Below are 21100 nucleotides of genomic sequence, written 5' to 3'. Positions count from 1 at the left end.
GATAAACGTGTAGGTGAGTAGATTACTTCCTGAAACACGGCGTGAGGAACGTAGTGACGTTTGTTTGAGCGCAAACAAAGTGCTGGTGTCTGGGAACCGAACCATCTCAGCATCTCAGCATCTCACTCGGCGCGTACACACGTTGACGGAGACGAGTGGGTCATGGTGTTGGTGTTGGTTCTTATGAAATTCTCATTAGAAGCTTTCATCGAAAAGGATTTTGTGTATTCATGACATATTTAAAAGTGCATGAATGTTTCATACATAAATATAAAGCGACAGTGGACGGGTTAGGAAAGGCGTATATAAAATAACGCGAATGGTAACGACATGTTTGTAGTTTGGATGTATTTTCAAAGCGGTTCGGTCATCTGGAAATGAGAAATCTTACATCTTAAATGGGCACAAGGTGCGGAGAGTTGGCCTGGACGGGGTGCCATGACATCACAGCGTATTTGCACAATCGCACACACGTTCATACGGACTGGGGGAGAAAACCGGGGTACTCGGAGGAAACCACGGAGGAAGCCCCCATGCCCCCTCGTTAGAGACCTAATCTAGTAATCTTACCTAATGTACCTTTAACAGAAGACAAAACGTTGGGACTTCTTTATTGACAATTGCTTTACTGCGTCCGGGAAAGTCAAAATATATGAAGTCAGTACGATGGTTTACAACTTTCAGAAAAATATATTTATTGACTTAGAATCAATCAAAATAACCAAAAGGGAAAATATTAGGGGGAAAAAATTATATGGGGGGGGTGGGGGGGGGGGGGGGTGTTTGTTTGCTTGTTTTGTTTTTGTTGTTTTTTTTTGGTGCCTGGACTTTATGCTTTTTGTTGTGAGAAAGCTGTTTTGCCAGGTTGTTGTTAGTAAAATATTCCCTCTTTATTAGTTAAAAAAAATAAAAAAAATAAGAACACAAATAAATGAATAAATAAATAAATAAACGAATAAACGTATAAATAAATGAGTAAATAAATAAACGAATGAATGAATGAATGAATAAACAAATAAATAAAGGTAAATAGAAGAACACTAAGCCTCCGAAGCGCTAGGGGGCGCGCGCAGGCTTGCTCCGCCCCTTCCCATCTGGGGAGTTTCAAGATGGCGGCGTGTTTATGAAGCTTCTCGAACACGACCGCTGCTAACGCGAGATAGCGTGAGATGGATAAGAAGAAAAAACAATATAATGTCACAGCTTCATCGGTGGGTTTTTTAAAAGCTGTCGTAATTTAATTTAATCCTGTTTGTAGCTGCAGGAAACGTTCTTTAACAATGAACACTTTTATTTCGTTAGCTCGCTAAATGTGGCTAGCGGCTGTATTTGTTTTTCTGAGTAACACTGAGTAAATAATTAATAAGGTTAATTCCTACATTCGAGCACTAGGTCCTTTTGTATTTTAATCCCCGGTGCGAGTTTAATCATAAACCATTTAGGGCTAAAATACATAATCTAAATGAATACACACCACCACTAGAGTCTAAATATTAATTGACAGTCCCTTGTATTATAATTTATAAATAAATGTGTATTTGTATCATTTTTTTCAGCTGGTTGATTTGAAAGCAGAGCTTTATAGGAAACAGGAGGCGTTCAAGCAGGACAAACTTGCTCAGGATGCAGGGACTGCATCCAAATCACACAACCATACAAAGGTAAATAAGCAGCGGTTTAAGAAAAAAGAAAACAGACCAGATGTGCTGCCTGTGTAATTTTGTAAAGTTGATTTGTTGGTGTGTGATGTGTAGAAACCCAGTGTATGGAGTAAACAGAACCAAGGAGTGACTGCACGTGCTCAGAAGGATGTGGAGAAAACGGCAGAGGAGGAACAAAACCTGGACAGATCGAGGTGAGACCGACTCGAAGACGCTCTGATGTGGGAATGATCCGACGGGAATAGAGCAGAAAGGAGCGCCGTCGATATCTAACAGCCATATGTGTGGCGTTAGTAAGGAATAATACACTCCGTGTTATTGGAACATAATTAACATGGGGGCAGTGTGTATAACAGCATGACCTGCAGCGTTTTATTCCTCTTGCCGTTTTTATCGTTTTATTCTTCTCCTTTTTTTGATCTTGACTGCACGTCTTTGTCCGTTCCTCATACTGGTATTATTCTGTGCTCACCTGTCTCAGGCAGAAGCTGGAGGAGAAAGCACGCCTCTATGAGCAGATGACTAAAGGGGATTTTCCAGGTCCTGGAATTCTGCATTTGGGAATAGTTATGGAGTTAATGAGTGTGGTGGGTTTATTTATTTATTTATTTATTAGCCTAAGAGTGGAGTAATATTCTTGTGTTCTTATGGTGTAGACGAGGAGACGGAGAGTCTGTACCTGGTGGATTTCACACAGAAGATAATCGAGCAGAAGAGAGCAGCACAGAGCAGACAGGATGAAGCAGGAGACAGAGATGGAGAAGGATCGGAGACGCGCCTCCCCGTCCCTCCCCCACAGAGCGCTGATGAGGAATGGTACAGACAAGAGACACAGCAGCATCGTTCATATATATATATATATATACACACACTGTACTATCTATCTGTCTGTGTCTCTCTCCTTGTCTTTCTTTCTGTCTGTTCGCCTGTCTGTCTGTCTGTCTACGTGGCTGACTGGCTATCTCTGTTTCTTTATTTCTCTGTGTGTCTCTGTCTTTCCCTGTCTATCTATTCTCTTTCTCTATCCATCGATCCGTTTCTCTCTCTCTCTCTCTCTCTCTCTCTCTCTTTGACTGTCTGCCTTTCTCTGTCTCTCTCTCTCTCTCTCGCTCTGTCACTGTCTGTCTGCCTTCCTCTGTCCCCCCATCTCTCTCTCTCTGTCTGCCTTTCTCTCTCTCTCTCTCTCTCTCTCTGACTGTCTGCCTTTCTCTGTCTCTCTCTCTCTCGCTCTGTCACTGTCTGTCTGCCTTCCTCTGTCCCCCCCATCTCTCTCTCTCTCTCTCTCTCTCTCTCTCTCTCTCTGTCTGTCTGTCTGTCTGCCTTTCTCTCTCCCTGTCTCTCTCTCTCTCTCTCTGTCTTTGTCTGTCTGCCTTCCTCTGTCTCCCTCCCCCCCCTTTTCTCTCTCTCTCTCTCTCTCTCTCTCTCTCTGTCTGTCTGTCTGTCTGCCTTTCTCTCTCCCTGTCTCTCTCTCTCTCTCTCTCTCTCTGTCTTTGTCTGTCTGCCTTCCTCTGTCTCCCTCCCCCCCCCTTTTCTCTCTCTCTCTCTCTCTCTGACTGACTCTCTCTTTGACTGTCTGCCTTTCTCTGTCTTCCTGTCTCTCTCTCGCTCTGTCTTTGTCTGTCTGCCTTTCTTTCTCCCTGTCTCTCTCTCGCTCTCTGTCTTTGTCTGTCTGCCTTCCTCTGTCTCTCTCACTATCTCTCTCTCTCTCTCTCTCTCTCTCTCTCTCTCTCTCTCTCTCTCTCTCAGGGTGGACTATGTTGATGCGCTGGGTCGATCAAGAAAGTGTTTAAGAAAAGATTTACATCAGTTTCAGAAAATGGACCAAGATTTACACAGCAAGCGGTACATGACCCAGACATTGTCTAGTGTCTTTTACACTTATAATATGTTGCTTTGGATTTCTAGGTATAACTGTGTGTGTGTGTGTGCGCGTGTTTAGAGTGGTCGGAGCCGATAGGACGTTGTTGTCTGAAGACATGAGGCGAGAGATGCAGAGAGAGCAGTGGGAGCGGGAGGAAGAAGAGCAGATGAAGAGACCCGTAGGACCCGTTCACTATGAAGACATCCGAGATGGAGGTGAGAGGCGAAGCGGTGTTGCTGTTCCCACGGACACGTTGATTATATTCCTAAAACAGCACATCTGGACATGCTTTATTCTTCTGATACCACAGCAATTTGCAAACGATTGCACTTTTTATTCATTAAACAACAACACACACCTTCTAACCTTTATTTAGCATCGTGGAACGCCCGTGAGACGAGAGAGTCATCCTGTGTGTGTGTGTGTGTGTGTGTTTTTTTACAGAGGCCAGAGATCTGGGTGTTGGGTATTACGCTTTTTCTCAAGAGGAAGACCAGCGCAAGAAGCAAAGGGAAACTCTGGATATGCTGAGAGACCAGGTGAGAGAGACACGCTCGAGAAACACTCGCGAACCGCTCAGCTCTCGTTTTAGCGCATCATTACTGGGAACTTTTAATCATTATCCTTTTAGCAGTAAGAGTGGACGCCATTAAGTCTGACAGTTAAAGCGGAGCATTTCTTTGGGTTTCACGCACATCTGGTGAGGTCCGGACTTGAACGTGAAACCGAAGAGGTTACATTCGGGTGTTAAAAGACTTTTTCCTCAGAATCCGATCTTGTTTTCGACCTCTTTGTAGACCGCTGAGCAACGCACCAAGCGAGAGCATCTGAAGGAGAAACGGAAAGCTCTGCTCGAGGCTCGACTGGCTAAAGTGAGAATGAGGAAGACGAAGAAAAGCAAGATGGATCCCGGAGCCGAGGAGGAGGAAGAAGGTGTTGAAATTTCTCGTGTCCGTGGTACAGAGAGATCAGGTTGAGTAACGCCGGAGTAATGCCGTTTGCGTAACCGTGAATGATTTCTGCATGTTTGCAGCTCCTGTGCCTGATGGAGCGGTTAAAGAAGGCGAGGACGATCCCGAGGATGCGATCGGACCTCCACCTGCTCCTGAAGCCGCCGCCAAAAAGGTGGAGGTTGAAATCCAGGAGAGAAAAGACTCGAGACCGGGAGTGCCGCATGTCAGAGAGTGGGACAGAGGAAAAGGTAACACGTTCACACACTCGTGCCGCTCATGATTTATCCTCTGTGATTAGAGCAGGAGTCTTGATTGATGAGGGTCGAGGACAATTTCTACGGTGCGTTTCTGAGCCCTTGGACTCTCGGGTAATCATCTCCTGCGCTCGTCTTTGCTTTCTCCGTACAGAGTTCACATGGGGTCAGTGGACGACTCAGAGGCGGGACGAGAGGGATTCGGATTTTGCCCCGCCCTCGTCTTACTTCCTGGATGAGAGACGAGCCGGTCGAGGCAGGTCGACGCAGGAAGTGCGGGGCAAAGGGAAACCCGGTTTCAAACGGTCTGAGGCGCACGGGGGATGGGATCAGGATGGCACGGAAAGACGAGCTCAAAACACGCACGCATCTTTTACAGACCAGAGCTCGTCCTCACAGCCTCAGCAAACGTCACGAGCACATTCGGCACAGACACACGATCTGGACGCCCTTTTATCCTTCTATAAAAACTCTGTTTGAACTTTTAACCCAGTTTAATCCTTCTTGCACAGCCTCGGCCGCGTTCACTCACTCCCCCATGTTCCTCCTTTGTAAAAAATAAGGCCGAATGAGTAGTTTCCACTCTGTTTTGCCGGCTCTGCGATTCTAGATGGTTTTAGACCTGGGTTACTGATGTATCATGATCGTTTTTGAGTCGTGAATGTCTCGTGCGAATTAAAAAGAAAAGGGTCTTGAATCGAACACGTTTCATTACGTATACTACTAAAGAGTGCGTTTTCGAGATCTCCGTTCCTCCCAAGCCACGCTCGCAAACCGCAAGATGCACACGCAGGTGCTTCTCTGATCTCTCTGTCCTACCTCGTTTAGCCCTTAACTTGGTCAACCCTCTTTAAGGATTCCTCAGGCGTGATGGGGGGGGGGGTTTTAGGAGGACACGTAGGTGTTTCCTATGAGGAAGTGTTTTTGGGTGACGCAAGCCGCTCCACCTGTCCGCAAACCAAATGCCAATACGTGATGATGTGAAATTAATATTTGTCATCGGACAGTAATCTATCCTCGGGTAACAGCCGATCGAAATGTGCCTGGGTTTAAGTCGGGTCAGGTGATGAGTTTAAAACTTCAATAGCGTGTAATAAGGTCTATGATTAAGTAAGAGCTAGTCATTTACTGGATTTCTGAGTGACACGTGGACACATCGCGAGGCACAGGCGCACACTGCGGACAATTTGGAAATGCCGATTAGCCTACAGCGCGTGTCTTTTGACTGAGGGGGGAAACCCGAGTACCAGGAGGAAACCCCCAAGGCACGGGGAGAACATGCAAACTCCACACACACAGGAAAGCGGTGGGAATCGAACACTGGAGGAGCGAGGCGAACGTTAATACAGCCTCGAGGTGGAAAAAGAGTCAATAAAATCGACTTTTTACTCCGTGTGTGTGTGTGTGTGTGTGAGTGAGAGAAAAAAAACATTTCAGTACTTTGTCCATTGTTTACAAGGAGCACCTGACATGTAGGAGGTAGTCACACAGTAGTTATGGTTAACCTGTGTGTGTGTGTGTGTGTGTGTGTGTGTGTGTGTCATATTCATCTCCTGAGGTTCACTTTTAAATTGAATAAAAACACACACACACACATATACATTGTGTCTTTCTCACACAGATGACACTAACTTAACACTTGTCCCTGCTTAAAAATCTCTAGGATGATCTGCAGGCTTCGCAGCAAGCTGATCACGGGACTGCTGTGACCTTTGACTCACAGGACGTCCTGCTTTTCCACAATTGTGCATGCGGGCAGTTTTTATGCAAGTGTGTGTGTGTGTGTGAGGTGGAACGAGAGTAATAAACGAGTAATAAATTATACGAGTCGATGTGAAGAGAGGAGTCACGACGGCACATGAAGGACGCGTCCCGAGGGTTGCGTTCGGTGTGTGTGTGTGTGTGTGTGTGTGTGTTTTCTGACGGACTTTTTGTCAAGTTCTGCACTAAACAGTTGAGAAGGAGATGGTGAGTGATCGTTACTTTCTGTAATCGTATGATCTTTGTGTAACGCGAGTTTCTAGGGCCATGTGAAAAGGCATTGGGCAATAATGAAATATTTGGGTGAATTATGGCGTTTTCTATAGAATCGAAGACGTTTTATTTCACGAATTACTTGATCACATGATTTGAGTGCTTCCTGTGAGTTACTTATCACAGCTAAAGAACTTCGACAATATTCGATCTTTACTTTTATTCATTTTTTTATTCGGAAAAAAAATAAATCCAAATACCACCTAGTCCAGAACATTTAAACATTTTTGTCTTTTAATCATTTAGAGTCTCTTTCTACTGCCAACTCCTAAATTGTTGGCACCCTTCCAGAGACGGGGCAAGAATATCCGCGTGCATTTAAAGAAGAAGAAAAAAAGACTCGAGAGAAAGAAAAAAAAAACATTTCCTATAACAAAAATCACTCGTTATATGGTTTCTGCACCTCTAAATGCACATTATCTCTGAAAAAATACCACGCTCCCAGTCTCCAGAAACTCTGTTGTTGCCTTCAATCAAATATAAGATTGTGCAGGTGTACAATTCCACAAAGTTTGAGCTAAGTAAACCCGATTAAAACAAAATCGAAGATAGAAGAAAGGCAACCTTTCATGTAAACATAAAATACAGACCGTAAATGATAATGTTATTTATTGAAGCAAAAAAGTTATCCAATACCAACTGGGCCTGTGTGAAAATGTATTTGCCCCCATATCTACTAATTCTACCAATCTATGAAAGTGCATTGATAATGGGGTTCAGCTGGACGAGACACAACCGGGCCTGATTACTGCAAACCCTGTTCAATCACATCAACACTTAAATAGAACTTTTTTAACAGTATGAAGTTGGTTAAAAGGTCGTACCCAGTAACACACTATGGCAAGCTTGAAAGAAATTCCAGAGATGATGAGGAAGAAGGTGATTGAAATATATCAGTCTGGGAAGGGTTACAAAGATATTTCAGAGGCTCTGCGACTCCAAAGAACCACAGCGAGAGCCGTTATCTCCAAATGGAGAAACTCGGCACTGTAGTGAACCTTCCCAGACGTGTCCGACCTTCTGAAATACCTCCAAGAGCACAGCGACGACTCATCCAGGAAGTCACAAAAGAGCCAAGGACAACATCAAAAGAAACGACATACCTCACTTGCATTAATAAAAGTGTTAATAAACTGTTCATGACTCACTGTTCATCAGAAAGTCACTGGGCAAAAATGGCATCCATGGAAGAGTGGCGAGGTGAAAACCACTGATAACCGAGAAGAACATTAAGGCTCGTCTGGATTTTGCCAAAACACAACTTGATGATCCTCAAAGAATATTCTGTGGGTTGATGAGTTGAAAGTGTAACTGTTTGGAAGACAAGTGTCCTGTTACATCTGGTGTAAACCAAACACAGAATTCCACAAGAAGAACATCATAGCTACGGTCAAGCATGGTGGAGGCAGTGTGATGGTGTGGGGATGCTCTGCTGCTTCAGGGTCTGGGCAACTTGCAGTAATTGAGGGAAACATGAAGTCTGCTCTCTACCAGAAATTCCAAAAGGAGAATATCCGGTCTTCAGTCTGTAAATTGAAACTGAAGCGTAACTGGATTGTGCAGCAAGACAACGATCCGAAGCATAGGAGTAAATCCTAGTCCTAGAAGTAAGTGAAAGACCGATCTCCAGTTAGCAGAAGCGTTTGTTTGCAGTTATTGCTGCTAAAGCTAGAACAACCAGATTTTAAGTTTAAGGGGGTATTTAGTTTTTCACATTGGTGATAGGTGTTCAATAAAGCAAGTAAGTAAATAAATAAAACCTGTATTGTGTGTTTGCTCAGGTTGCCCTTGTTTTATGTTGTATTTCGTGTGAATTTTAAAACTATTTAGTATGAGATAAACGCATAAGCAGAAGAAATCAGAATGGAGGCGAATACTTTTTCACACCACTGTATAAGAATATTTTATCCCTGAATCGGGTTGCCTCTCCAGGGACGTTAAGATTGGGCGGTTAAGACCAAGATCAAGCATGCTCCTAGTGAGACAACCATCCATGGCTTAGAGTCTATGGAGTGAAAATGGACATGCTCTGGATGGGAGGGGCATACTCTTTCTCCTGTCAATCATAACGACACTAACCAATCATGGGCATCTATGAGCTCATGTATGGGGATGAGTGTAGATAGCGCTTTCCTCCTGCATGAGACGCTATGCTATTTAAGATGCTAATGGTGATGTTAAGGGTGCCAATCATTCTAGAACTGACTGTAGCGTGAAACTCGGATGTTGTAGGAAGGCTCAAGCGATCGGTCGGCGCCGAGCGTGAACGCTAACAGCATCAAGATTACCGATGTCACGCAGGACGGAGACATGCTCACCTTCGCCATCACGTCTCAGAAGGTCAGCTTGTCACTTTATACTTTACGTAGTTGTAAAAAAAAAAAAAAAGAAAGAAGACAAAACAAAAAGTTGATTATTGTCCTTCCTCTGCTGCTTTTCCAGCTGAACAGTGATAAGGGGACGTGCGTCTTCAGGACGTACGAGGATTTCGACTGGCTGCACAAGGGTCTTTTCTCTCAGGAGGACGTTGCGGGACTCCATGGCGTCATAGTGCGTGATTTCTGCTTTGAGTCTGAAAGCTTTTCAGTCGTTGAATGTCTCACAGCAGTGAGTGTAGCAAGTGTAGCTTTGGGAACACTCCTCGAATGAGCAGCTGAATGTCTTCATGTCTAGCCGGCTAGACTCACTTCTATGACGCGTGTAACGTTAAAGCGCACCTATTGTGGTTTTGAAACGTGCCTAATTTTGCTTTAAAGGTCTCATACGATAGATTTACACGCATCCGAGGTCAAAAAACACTTTAACGTGCTCGTCATTTAAACCGCAGCGTTACCTTTTTTCCCCCAGTGTCACAAAGACTCGTTCAATGATCCGTTCTAAATGATTCATTCTAAACTCCTTTCAGAGAGCATACCCCGCCGTGATTGGTCAGACGTACTAGTCGGTCGTGATCGTGATCGGTCTAGCGCTGTCAGCGAGCGGCCGACGAAGACTTTTTTGTTACACACCTACGTAGGTTTGTACAGGAAAGTAAAGTCTGGAATCACTAACGACTCGATTCAGCCGTTCAGAATCGGTTCCTTCTTTTGGGAGTCGATAACTCTGCAGACTTTTTACATTCACAAACAGCTCCGTATATAACACACTACATGAAAGGGAATATTTGAAAAAAGCACAATAGGTGCACTTTAAGACTCCAATCCTATCCTTGTATATTCTGGAGAATCTGTGTACTCGTATATGCACGGCTGCAACAAGGGCAAGGATTAGACCGATAACATTGTCCGCTTTCGAAATGTAGCTTATCGTCAGCCTGGATATCGAAGACGTATCGCTATGCACTACGCTACACTTCACTACTCAAGGAGATTTCTTTTTATTTCTTCAACATGGTCACAGTGACACGATTTCATATCAACACAGCGCTCTTACCATCGAATAAATGGTCGATTGTATCTACTCGTAGTGAATTATAGACCAGAGGTGGTCATTCATTTGTATATTTCAGCAGGGCTGGGTGATGTGATGTGATGTCATTGATAAATAACGTCACAATATACTTTTCTCGGAGATCGTGATATCTTTTAATGAATTTTTTCTAATGTATTTTTTTTTAATCGTTTACAAACTGCCTGATGATGATGATGATGATGATGTTAAAATTTTGTATTTCATTTTGTATTGAACCTTTTCAAGTGTTAAACATCATTCTATTTATTTTATTTTTTTTTTAGGAAATGAAAATACTTTTTTTTTTAATGAAAAAAAACAAACAAATATAAATTGTAAAAACGCCGTCGGGAATTGCGACGTGATATTTTTCTTGTCGTGTGACTCTTCTCTCTCCCCACAGTTCCCTCCTCTCCCAGCCAAACCTCTGCCTTCCAGCTCACACACACAGACTAAAGTGCTGAAACAGCTGGGTATGTCCGATCCACCCAAATACCCAGGGGGGGAAATAACGATCTATTAGTGGCTAAGTAAACAACACCATACTTGGTGGAGCGCCGTTATAGGAAAATAATCCACAACGTGGTAGTGTTACGCAGCGGAGTTGAATATTTTCCAGCACATCCAGAAGTGCGTATACTAATGTGCTTTTTTTTTTTTAAAAACGACACGACATTTTTATCCATTTATAGTTGCCTTTAATGTTGTGTAAACGTTTGCAAAACAAGTTAGCTTCAGTTCTCACGTATGTTATCTTTTGAAAAGCCTGCTGACTGTTTCACAGGGCTGGCACTATAGACTCCTTCCATAAATGTCCAATAAATGTTACATTTACATGCTTTTATTTTGTTTCTTAGTCGTAGATTACGTAGAGCATCTCGTGTACGTTTTACTATAGAAACAACGACGTATTCTGACCAATCAGAATGCAGGATTCAACCACGGTGTGGTATAAATGCCTTATAACCTACGACTGATTGACAGCTGATAATGTGATGGTATGTTTTATGGTTGTGTGTGTGTGTGGGTAGGCTTCCTGGCTCTGGGAGATAACTGGCAGCTTTATTGTAAGGCTTTAGAGTTCTACCTGCAGCAGGTGGCAGCACACAGCATCCTGGGAAAAAGCAACGCTCTGTACAGCTTCCTCAGCAGCACAGAGGTACAGCGTCGACATCACATACCTAAACATATCTGGAATAATAATCTAATTAGATTATATTTGTTTTATAATAATAAAAATCACTAGGAATTGATTGTGTGTGTGGTTGTCAGAGTGAGAAAGAGAAAACATACTAATGGGAGATATGGGCTTGGTGGCTCTGACACAGTTTGTCAAGCCTGGCCAAATTGTTGAGGTCCCCCGGGCGGTGGCCCCCATTTTGAAAACCACTGTATTAGGGAGCCATGATAGAGAAGGACCTATGGGGGAATTTCACCAGGACCACGGGGTTATACCCCTACGCTTTTGCGATAGGTTTTCCTGGGATTTTTAATGACCACAGAGAGTCATTATAGTGTCCCTGTTACTATACTGGCGCATTAGGACCCACACCGACCACAGGGTGAGCGCCCTCTGCTGGTCTCACTAATACCACTTGTAGCAGCAACCTGAGTTTTTCCCAGGAGGTCTCCCATCCAGGTACTGTCCAGGCTCATCCCTGCTTATCTTCAGTGGGAAACCAGGCGAGAACTGCAGGGAGATATAGTTCTGGCGTTCACGTGTGTGTTTTTTGAAACATTGTGACTAAAAGTCCAAAGTATGTGCCATTTCGTTTTTCTTTCTCGCTGCATGTCTGTGTACGTCTCTCAGCTGGCCTCTAAACAGCGCAGCAAAAAGGGCATCTTGGACCGCCTCAGTCAGGCCGTGGAGGAAATGAGGAAGGAAGGTCACAAGGTGAATAAACACAACGTTAATGGAAAAAAAACCCAAACCTCAATAACGTGTACTGAGCTGCGGTCTGATTATTAACCCGGTGTGTCTCCTCAGGATGTGGAAGAGTTCTTTCACCACGAGAGAGAACGCAACACACACACGACCGCCCTGTTTAAAGCCACCTCGGAGGTCCGGCCTTTCGTTTCTTCACAGCGGTTTGCTCCATTATTCACGAGTCACTCTGTTTTTTTTTTGTGTGTGTTCGTTTCTCAGAATTGAATGTCATGTGATTTCCAACAGAAATTCCTCGACGTTGTGCTGACAAAGCAGAGTAAGACTCCTAACTTCCTGCCACTTCCTGTAATGCGACGTGCACGAGTCAGTTTCAGAGGAAAGAAACGCAGTGCAGTGCAGTATAGTGTGTGTGTGTGTGTGTGTGTGTGTGTGTGTGTGTGTGTTTGCAGGGCTTGCTCTGGCATGTGGCCATTTCTCCACTTCATTACATCTCTGTGTTAATCAGGACAATCCGTCCGCCGTGGTCTTCTCCACGTAAGTGTGTGTGTAAGGTCACAGGGACCTCCGTGAAGACGCCGATCAGCGCCAGATCTTAGAAACGATCTCTTAACATGCATACAGAAATGAAAACTTCTTTTGAATTTCGTTTTTCTTCATGTGGCTGGCGTTGAAATGAACAGAGACAACTGTGTGGCCGATTTGAAAGAAAAACGCTTTAATATTTAAAAAAAAAAAAAAAAAGATTCAAATATGAATCGGAATCGAATCAAATATGAATCAAATATCAGTGCAGAGGTAATACCAGGATATTATTTAAGAAACATAAGTCAGGGGTTTTGGGTCTCGAAACCCGTCTGATAAAACCCTAAAAAAAATGTTATAGGGTCGAGCGAGTGTTTCTTTAGCTTTTCGTGACATACTGTATATTAAACTCACAGACTTTCTTTGCTCAGGATTTGTCTGAAGCTGTCGGATATAATGGACGCAGTGAAAGTAAGCAAGTGCTACAGGACATGATTGTATTAGATTAGATTGTGTTTTGCTTTGTTTTGTTTTGTTTAGATCTGATCTTTTTTTTTTTTTTTCTCCTTCCATCCGTTTCCAGAGAAATCTCGACAAAGTGTCGGAGAACGACGCACACACCTTGGGCTTGGGTTTGGATCTCGAGTCTCGCTACCAGGATGCGAAACGAGTGCGTATCCGTCCGTCGAGGAAAACACCATTATATAAGATGAGATAAGATAATGCTTTATTAATCCCCAGATGGAGAGATTGGGGAATAATAGGCCTAAAGAGTAACACACTCCGTGTTGTGTGGTTCTAGGAAAATAATCAGCGTTGAAGTTGCTTAGTTAAGAATAACAACACATCCTGGAGCGATTTATTCCTCTTATGCCACAGCAACATGTCCACAATGACCCTTTTTTATTTATTAAAAGAGACCTGCGTTTTATCCGTTTATAGTCGCGTTTCATTTCTAAAAGCGACGCAAGCTTCGTTTTTGACGTTTGTACGGTTTTTTTTAAAAAATAAATAAATAAACATCTTCTGTTACTGGAGACTCCTCGCATTAAAGGTTAAATGAACGTCTCCCGATTATGTTTTATGCATATCGCACGTCCGCTATAGAGCTGTTACTATAGAAACCGTGACGTTAATATAAGCCTGTTATAGATCGGAGGATCCGGCAGCGCTGCGTAAGAGGACTCGGCGTTAATTACTGGACGTTTAAGTGTAACACCATTTCGGGACGGTTCGATTTGAAACCCTGTGATGTAATACGAGGGGTTTATTCTTGTGTCAGAGGTGCGTGAGGTGGCCTCGGGTGAGAGCCGAGTGCTTCGGTCATTATCTTCCCCTTGTTTTTTGTAGGAGATGTTGTTCAGAAGAACCTGTAAACTCGTGGAACTGGAAATCATCGTCAGGAACGCGGAGAAAGCCAAACCCAACAAGAAAGCAGTTGTGAGTGTGTCTCTCTCTCTTTCTCGCTCGCTCTCGCTCTCTCTCACACACTCTAGAAAAATCATTTTTCTCTAGGAAATCGTTTTTAGTTCAATATCCGAAATACGGCCTAGAAACATCTGTACACATGTCTCCTCGGATGCCTGGAAATATGAATATGCACGAGAAGCACATTTGGAAACGCCCGCACGTCCTCCCGTCATGCCAAACCGCTAGCTAACGGCTAGTAAGCTAGCTCGCGTTCGTTTCAGGCCAACACGAGGCCTTGATTTGTGAATAAACAGCAGCCAAACGTTACCAGAACAATCACAGATTCGCGCATCATTTTGTAACATTATCTAAGCAGCTAGCTTAGCAAAGGATCGGCGCGGTATTCGCATATCTTACCCGATGGGTTAAAGTTTGTTGAGATCATTTTGCGACCAATCACCAGTGAGGAAAATCTAAATTGCATTTTTTTTTTTTTTAACTGTCTTACTAGAGAAAGACAGAAAACGAGAACCCGGTGAGGGAACCCACTGTTTATCGCTGCGAAGCGGTAACAGATCAAAAATTCTGATGTGGTGTTCTTTAATAAATAAAATATTTGCAATCGTTGGCAAACTGCTGCGGTATGAGATTAATTCAACACTTCAGCGTTTGCCCATATAGGAAAAGAATTCACTCGAACGGTCCAAAAAAAAAAAAATCATCATTTTAATCCATCACTAATAATACCCAAGTAGCTAGTTCGCTTAGCATACCGGTTGATACCGTATCCGAGCATCCCCGAGGATTGACACGTTGAAACGTGTGAAAACGGGGTACATTAATGTTCTCCGTGTGATATTATAGATGGACAGAGTGCAGAAAACTACACGGGAGGAGTTTAATCTCATCTCATCAGTCGCGAAGGAAGAGGTAAGGCGTTTGTTTTGACGTGTAGATCTAATGCTGTCTATCTTAATCTATTTATTTATTTATTTATTTATTTATTTTTCAATCGAAGCACATCGCACGAACCGTGCTTTATAACCTGTACCCATTAGCACGGACATGAATCTTTCAGCATGTTACTGGGATTTCTTTCTCTCGGGATAATTTCCCAACAAACGATCAGAAAGAGAAAGTCATGCGGTCCCTCCTCCGCATTGCCTTTCGCAAAAATGTCTTCCCGTTTCTACGTGTGTAGCTATGTTTCAACTAAACACGTGCCGCGATGCCGTAACTACGGTGCCGGTGTTTATCGACGGAGTTCAACATCTGTCCCTTAGACTTGTGAAGTGTGTGTGTGTGCGGTTATGTAGTGCTGTATATACATTGAAACGGTTCTTCGATCCCGTTACGTTTCAGATCGAGTGGTACCATAAAGCACGCGTAGGTGTGTTGCGAGACTTCCTGACGCGCTGGTGTGAGACGCAGCTGGACGCGGCCAGGGAATCTGCCGCCCTCTTCTCTCAGCACCTGCAGGCTTGGAAAGGATTTCCTGTCTGATGCAGTACAACATCGCTTTAAAACACGTACTAGTCCGATAGAAATGTTCGGGGGAGGGGTGAATCGGATACGAATCTGTCTGGAATATAACCGACGGACACTTTAAAAGAAACGAGCGATTAAAAGTACGTTACACTTTATAACGCCAAAAAGTAAAAAAATAAATAATCTTATTTCCTCTTCACAACCCGGTACCGACTCTTGTTATTCATTTTTTTTTTTAAAATTATTATTATTATTTTGTATTCCCATATTAACACGGCACTACTGAAATCTCAAATCTGATTGGTCAGAAGGGTGTTGATTCATTTTCTATCACCGCAGCTCTGACAGAAGGTTAAGAAGGGCATTTTAAGGCGGCCGTTGTTTCTGTAAAGTTTTCCGACATCTTCAGGACAGAGGAGATGTTTCTCAGTGACTTTTTTTTTTTTTTTGTCTTATTAAAAAACACAAAAAAGAGAGAGAGAGAGAGGCTGGTGGGTTACAAACAACCGTTTATACCGTACGTGCGTTAAAGTAGGCGATAATCAACACTAACTCGCGTTCCCCGGCAGTAAATGTAACTAGAAACGGATAAAAAGTATGAAGAGTTGTTGTTTTTTTAAAAATAACTGAATAAATAAATAAATTTGTGCTGCAGTGTAAGAGGAATAAAACACTTCAGGATGTGCCGTTATAGGAAACTAATCAACTTCAGGGTCTGGCTTCATCACACCACCCTGCGGTTGATTATTTTCCCATAACGGTGCACCCCGGAAGCGGTTTATTCCTTTAAAAACGTCACTTTCAAATCGGAAAAAAACGCCGCTCTCTTACAGCGTTCTACACAGAACCCAGGCGTGAAAACCACAAAGAACCGTTAAGAGTGTACACGTGTAATATATAAACACACAACACATTCCGTCCAAGAAAACACCCCGTAACGCAGACTCTGTTTATCAACCAAGCATAAATTTATTGCAGACAGGTTATATCTGACCAGACAATCTGAGCCTTACTACAACACACACACACACACACACACACACACACACACATACACACACACTCCCTCCTTACTTACACTCTCCTGGCTCTGCTTTGGCAGTTAAAGTACTGGACAGCAAGGTGAACGTTGCTATAGGGGGACTAATACACACCGAAGTGCTGCTGGTTTTAATAATTACATGGAAACAGACGAACATATATTAGACATTGCGTTCAGACAGGTTCGGTGTCGTTAAAATGCTAGCGTCATTTCAGTTGCGGTTAAATATCGAAAAAGACGGCGATTTTATATCGTGATACATTTGATAAAAACTTTTATGGACAGTAGCGACAACACTCAGAACAGCACAACGACACACAAATCAAATGAAACCAACTTGTTGTTGTTGTTGTTGTTGTTTTTTAAACCTGTCTTTCTTTCTTTTTGTTGCAAGGAACAGATTCCAGCGATTTTTTTTTTTTTTTTTTTACCCCCAGACGAGTATAAACACGACAATAACAAATTATCCCGACGTTCTCTGTCACATCGATGTCTGTAGCGGGGCGCACACGGCTTGCGAGTGTGTGCGGAGGCATACTGTCTGAATTTATTGATTTATTTATTAATATCTGTTGTGGGATTCTTGATTCCGATGAGTCTTTTACGATGAGTTACTATGGCGACCGCTTATTCACGGAGGGGTCTGTACAGCGGACTAATAACCGGCGTAATCCAATCCAAGACGAATAACTAACGGGAAGTCGTTTATGTAAGGAGTCTCCATTGTCAGAGCTTTGTAACAGTCAGAGGTAAAGTGTACGGACATGTTCAGGACGGACGAGGTTACGTTTCGTGGGTTCTCGCGCGGGGGGGGGGCGTTTCTTTAAAAAAAAGAGAGAGAGAGAAAGGCTGGTGAGGGAACGAATGTTTATAGCTGCTATAACGCAAGTGATAACAGGAACTAGTCTGTTTCACGGACGTTAAATCTAACTTTAAACAGGTATGATGGGTCAGTAGATAGAAATTAGTAATGGGTCACAAATTGCTGCGGTATAAGAGGAATAAAGCACTTCGGGACGAGCTGTTCTAGGAAAAATAATCATTTCCCGTGACAGTGTTTTATTTGTTACCGAACGGGACGTTAGCTAGAATGGAAATAAAGCATATTTCAGACATCGATATCGTTATATTAGTAATCAAGCTTTTATCTGTACACACCCTGTCGTAGAACATTACACTTGCTGCCTTCAAATCCTGTTCAGAACCTCGTGCGTACGAGGTCATGATTAGGTCATGAAACGCGAGCAGTGGTGGCTCAGTGGTTAAGATGTTGGGCTGCTAATCGGAAGGTCATGAGTTCAAACCCCATCATCGCCAAGCTGCCACTGTTGGGCCCTTGAGCAAGGCCCTTAACCTTCAACTGCTCAGATTTCCCAGGTTCCCCAGGTGCAGTCACGACGTCGTCGTGGCGTCGAAGCGCGCTCGCCCAGCGATCAGGACTTGAAGGCAGCGTTATTTACATTCGTCCATCACGCAATCGTTAACCGGCTTGACGTCAGCAATGCCAGTTTTCATTCCTCCAGCAACACCCGTCTCTCTATCATCATAAGCAAAATATGTCCGTATATGTACTCCACCGATCCGTTATTACAGTATGTACACAGGAATTTTTTACTAAAATAAATCGCAATACACCGATACGCTCTCCGAGACCGTCGGCTTAAAAATAGAAACTCATATTCTGCGTCCGTATCTACATAAAGTGCGACTACAAATCAAGAGCTTGTTTTACTGAGGTGAAAATTGTTCATCAGACCTGAAAATTTCAAACACGCCTCTCAACGCTGAACCCCTAGCTTTTTTTTTTATATTTTAAAAAAATATAATACAAGTAAATAGCGGAGATGGTAAGGGGCCACGCCCCTTTATCGTGAGGTTTGAGGAAAATCCATGACCCTGTGACTTGAACCCATATGAAGCTTAGGAAGAAAGTGTGCTTGCTAATCTAATGGCTTTATCTGCACCGTACTTGTAGAGATTTATGGATTGGCTCATGATGGGGTTGCTCTGCGCTTTAACGGTTAAAAATAAAAAACATCCTGTACACGTCAATAAACGACACTCCGGCGTTCTTCCCATTGGAAGTCCAAGTGCAGCAATACATTTCCGTTGTATTCCATTCACTTTGACTTCCATTGTAAGTGAGTTTGGCGGTAAATGATTTTTTTTCTTGTCTATTATAATCACACACACACACACACACACACTCACCACAGAGAGTGGATGGAGATTAGGTTGAAAAATGCCGGAGTATTCCTTTAAATGGCTTTTAAAAATTGAGTTGTGTGGCTTTAAACCGACGTCTGATCTCTAAACCCTGAGGAGGCTTTCTCTCCGTCTTCATTAATGCTTAAACAGGTTGAAACAGCGACGTAAGACGTGTCTGGACGGAGGAAAAAGACATCGGGACCACCTAATTAAAGGAAAACTCCACCCTGAAAGGCTTGCATATCGATCGATATTTAGAATGAGCACGCGGCCGTTAGTGACGTCCGAGGTCTTTTCTGTAATGCGATTCTGAGGTTAGCGGATTCCTACGTCACCCACGATTACCTGCGGATACTGCCGCGGTGGGGTTTACCCGGCGCTAGCTGAAAACCCGACGCGGCGGCGCTTTAATCCTGCAGTCTGTCCAGCTCTCTCACCTCCTCATCGGTAAACTCCAGAACTCAGCTTTCAAAGCTTCAGCGTTCGCGCCACGGGTCTCTGCCGTACCCGCGTTGCGTGACGGGAGCCGAACACGTGGGCCGATTCTACGCCGGATCGCTCATTAATACAACGTGGAAAATGGTGAGTGAGAAAAGAAGATATTGCTCGTTTGTTTTTAGGAGCGAACGGTGAAACCTGACCCACTTCTATTTAAAAAAAATAAAGTTTTTCTCTTATTAAACCACATTGTAGGCGCGTTAAGAGATCTGACACACGAATGACAAATTAGCACCGGTAATCGCTAAACACACCACAAATATTCCAATATAAACACATTTAGTGTGATTCAGAGCGGAGTTTTTCCTTCGATTAGTTGCTTCTCGTAACGCCATCGAAGCTAGCGTTGACATTTGACCCATTCCCACCATGGAGGCCAAGCCATTAATGACCCACTGAATGAGGCCACACTTGCAGTGCTAGATTACATATACAGTGGAAATAAATCATCCGATTAGATTTGGCAACCCTTATTCAAATCGATTTGCCTCTTTCGCGTATATATGTTTTACGTCGTTTCTTATTCATAGTCTTTCAGGCTATCAGTAATGATCTATTATTGTCCTTTATCGCTCATTTTCCGATGCTGTCCAACACGAGGCATTCACTCAAAATGTCGGGTGTTTGTTCAGTGCACTGATCATATCACTCTGCTAGAATTAAAGGAATAGTCCAGTGTTTTACGTCATGTCTACGTAAGTAGTATGTAGCGGACACGTTTCTCGGTACGTACCCGGAAAGTCACTCATAACTGAAAGTCTACGAGAGATGTCGAATTGTGTATGTGATGCATGTATTTCAGTAGAACGCTATTACCGAGTCGCAAAAAACGACGGCGATAGTATATCATAAACTGTTACTTCAAACGCGGTAAGAATAACAATAAGAGCTATGTGTTGAGCAGAAGAGACAGATTAATGCGGGGGGGCGTGGTGAAAATAAACAGGACTGGTCACGTGACCTGGTCAGGGTCACGGCGGATCTGGAGTCATTCCCACGAATGAAAAGTACGGAGAACAAACCGTTTTTCTAAAAAAAAATAAAAATAAATAAATATCCATGTACATCAGAACAGCACATGAGAAAAAAAATCCCCCACTGGAATATCCCTTTAATTGCTTTTAATTCTGACGCCGAAACCTGTTTCGGACAAATTGGATCACTAAAAATCAAAGCAACTCTTCAATCGCTCGGCTAAAGGACATCATCAAGACACGTTACTCTTATCACTGAGGTGATTATTCTCAACAGTATATACACAGCGGTAATCGTATACGTCGAAAGTCTTTACGCCTTAAATACAATACAAACTTTCGGTGCAGCGACTGTGACATTATAGACGGCGTTAAAGTGCTAAAATGAAACAGGGAGCCTGGTTTCAGGGGTAGAGAAGTGTACTCCTTTATACGCACACTAAACACACACACACACACACACACACTGTATACACACTCTCACCTCATGGCTATAAGGAGGATTAATGGTATGTAGTATGTATTTTGTGTGTGTGTGGGGGGGGGGGGGGGGGGGGGGGGGGGTTTGAGAGAGAGAGAGAGAGAGAGAGAGAGAGAGAGAGAGAACGGTGTTGATTCACTAGTTATGAATTCGCAGGTTTTGCGTGGCTCTTCACTGGAGATCCTGCGGACAGAAAACACACACACACACACACACACACACACACACACACACACACACACAAAAGAAAAAGAGAGCGATGAAAAGAAGGGAAAGCACAGCCGAGTGTCCGATGAGTAATATATCTTCCTAGCAGCTAATCACAGAGTGAATAAAATACCAATCTCGATGCTAGCACCTGAGTTTGCTAGCGAGC

The 21100-nt window shown here is 43.3% G+C and overlaps 3 protein-coding genes across 4 annotated transcripts in view; 2 read left to right on the top strand and 1 right to left on the bottom strand.

Moving 5' to 3' along the window:
• Positions 1-1062: 1062 nt before the first annotated feature.
• On the top strand, positions 1063-6122 carry ccdc174 (coiled-coil domain containing 174). Its single transcript, XM_017479593.3, has 11 exons — positions 1063-1211; positions 1557-1661; positions 1755-1855; positions 2143-2201; positions 2318-2477; positions 3408-3503; positions 3601-3737; positions 3967-4061; positions 4320-4455; positions 4556-4723; positions 4884-6122. Exons 1-11 carry the CDS (start codon positions 1170-1172, stop codon positions 5207-5209), a joined length of 1425 nt encoding a protein of 474 aa, XP_017335082.1. The 5' UTR covers positions 1063-1169; the 3' UTR covers positions 5210-6122.
• A 143-nt stretch (positions 6123-6265) lies between these two features.
• si:dkey-28n18.9 (sorting nexin-6) lies at positions 6266-15723 on the top strand. Of its 2 annotated transcripts, none has more exons than XM_017479594.2 (14): positions 6266-6697; positions 8996-9103; positions 9206-9313; positions 10617-10686; positions 11245-11372; positions 12024-12107; positions 12201-12275; positions 12387-12417; positions 12551-12635; positions 13055-13094; positions 13207-13293; positions 13974-14063; positions 14898-14963; positions 15396-15723. In XM_017479594.2, the coding sequence occupies exons 1-14, from the start codon at positions 6695-6697 to the stop codon at positions 15534-15536; spliced, it is 1116 nt and encodes a 371-aa protein (XP_017335083.1). In that variant the 5' UTR covers positions 6266-6694; the 3' UTR covers positions 15537-15723. The 2 variants fall into 2 exon arrangements, with proteins under 2 accessions (XP_017335083.1, XP_017335084.1); XM_017479595.2 differs by having other exon boundaries at positions 8963-9103.
• slc4a8 (solute carrier family 4 member 8) overlaps positions 15475-21100 on the bottom strand; it is a 33538-nt gene continuing 27912 nt past the window's right edge. Inside the window, exon 25 of the mRNA XM_053683828.1 lies at positions 15475-20907. Coding sequence (XP_053539803.1) covers positions 20896-20907 — 12 coding nt within the window. The 3' untranslated portion in view covers positions 15475-20895. The remainder of the gene's footprint in view (positions 20908-21100) is intronic.

The sequence above is a fragment of the Ictalurus punctatus genome, chromosome 11, assembly GCF_001660625.3.
Source record: "Ictalurus punctatus breed USDA103 chromosome 11, Coco_2.0, whole genome shotgun sequence".
Taxonomy (NCBI): Eukaryota; Metazoa; Chordata; class Actinopteri; order Siluriformes; family Ictaluridae; genus Ictalurus; species Ictalurus punctatus.
The sequence above is the reverse complement of the archived record's forward strand: the minus strand, read 5'-3'. Positions and strand labels throughout refer to the sequence as shown.

Excerpts from the sequence above, each read along its gene's own strand:
- si:dkey-28n18.9 (XM_017479594.2), top strand. Across the intron at positions 9,314-10,616 it reads CGGGACTCCATGGCGTCATA|TTCCCTCCTCTCCCAGCCAA; the intron begins GTGCGTGATTTC and ends CTCTCCCCACAG. Across the intron at positions 12,108-12,200 it reads TGAGGAAGGAAGGTCACAAG|GATGTGGAAGAGTTCTTTCA; the intron begins GTGAATAAACAC and ends GTGTCTCCTCAG.
- ccdc174 (XM_017479593.3), top strand. The coding sequence starts at position 1,170 with ATGGATAAGAAGAAAAAACAATATAATGTCACAGCTTCATCG. Across the intron at positions 3,504-3,600 it reads CAAGATTTACACAGCAAGCG|AGTGGTCGGAGCCGATAGGA; the intron begins GTACATGACCCA and ends GCGCGTGTTTAG. Across the intron at positions 4,456-4,555 it reads AGCCGAGGAGGAGGAAGAAG|CTCCTGTGCCTGATGGAGCG; the intron begins GTGTTGAAATTT and ends GCATGTTTGCAG.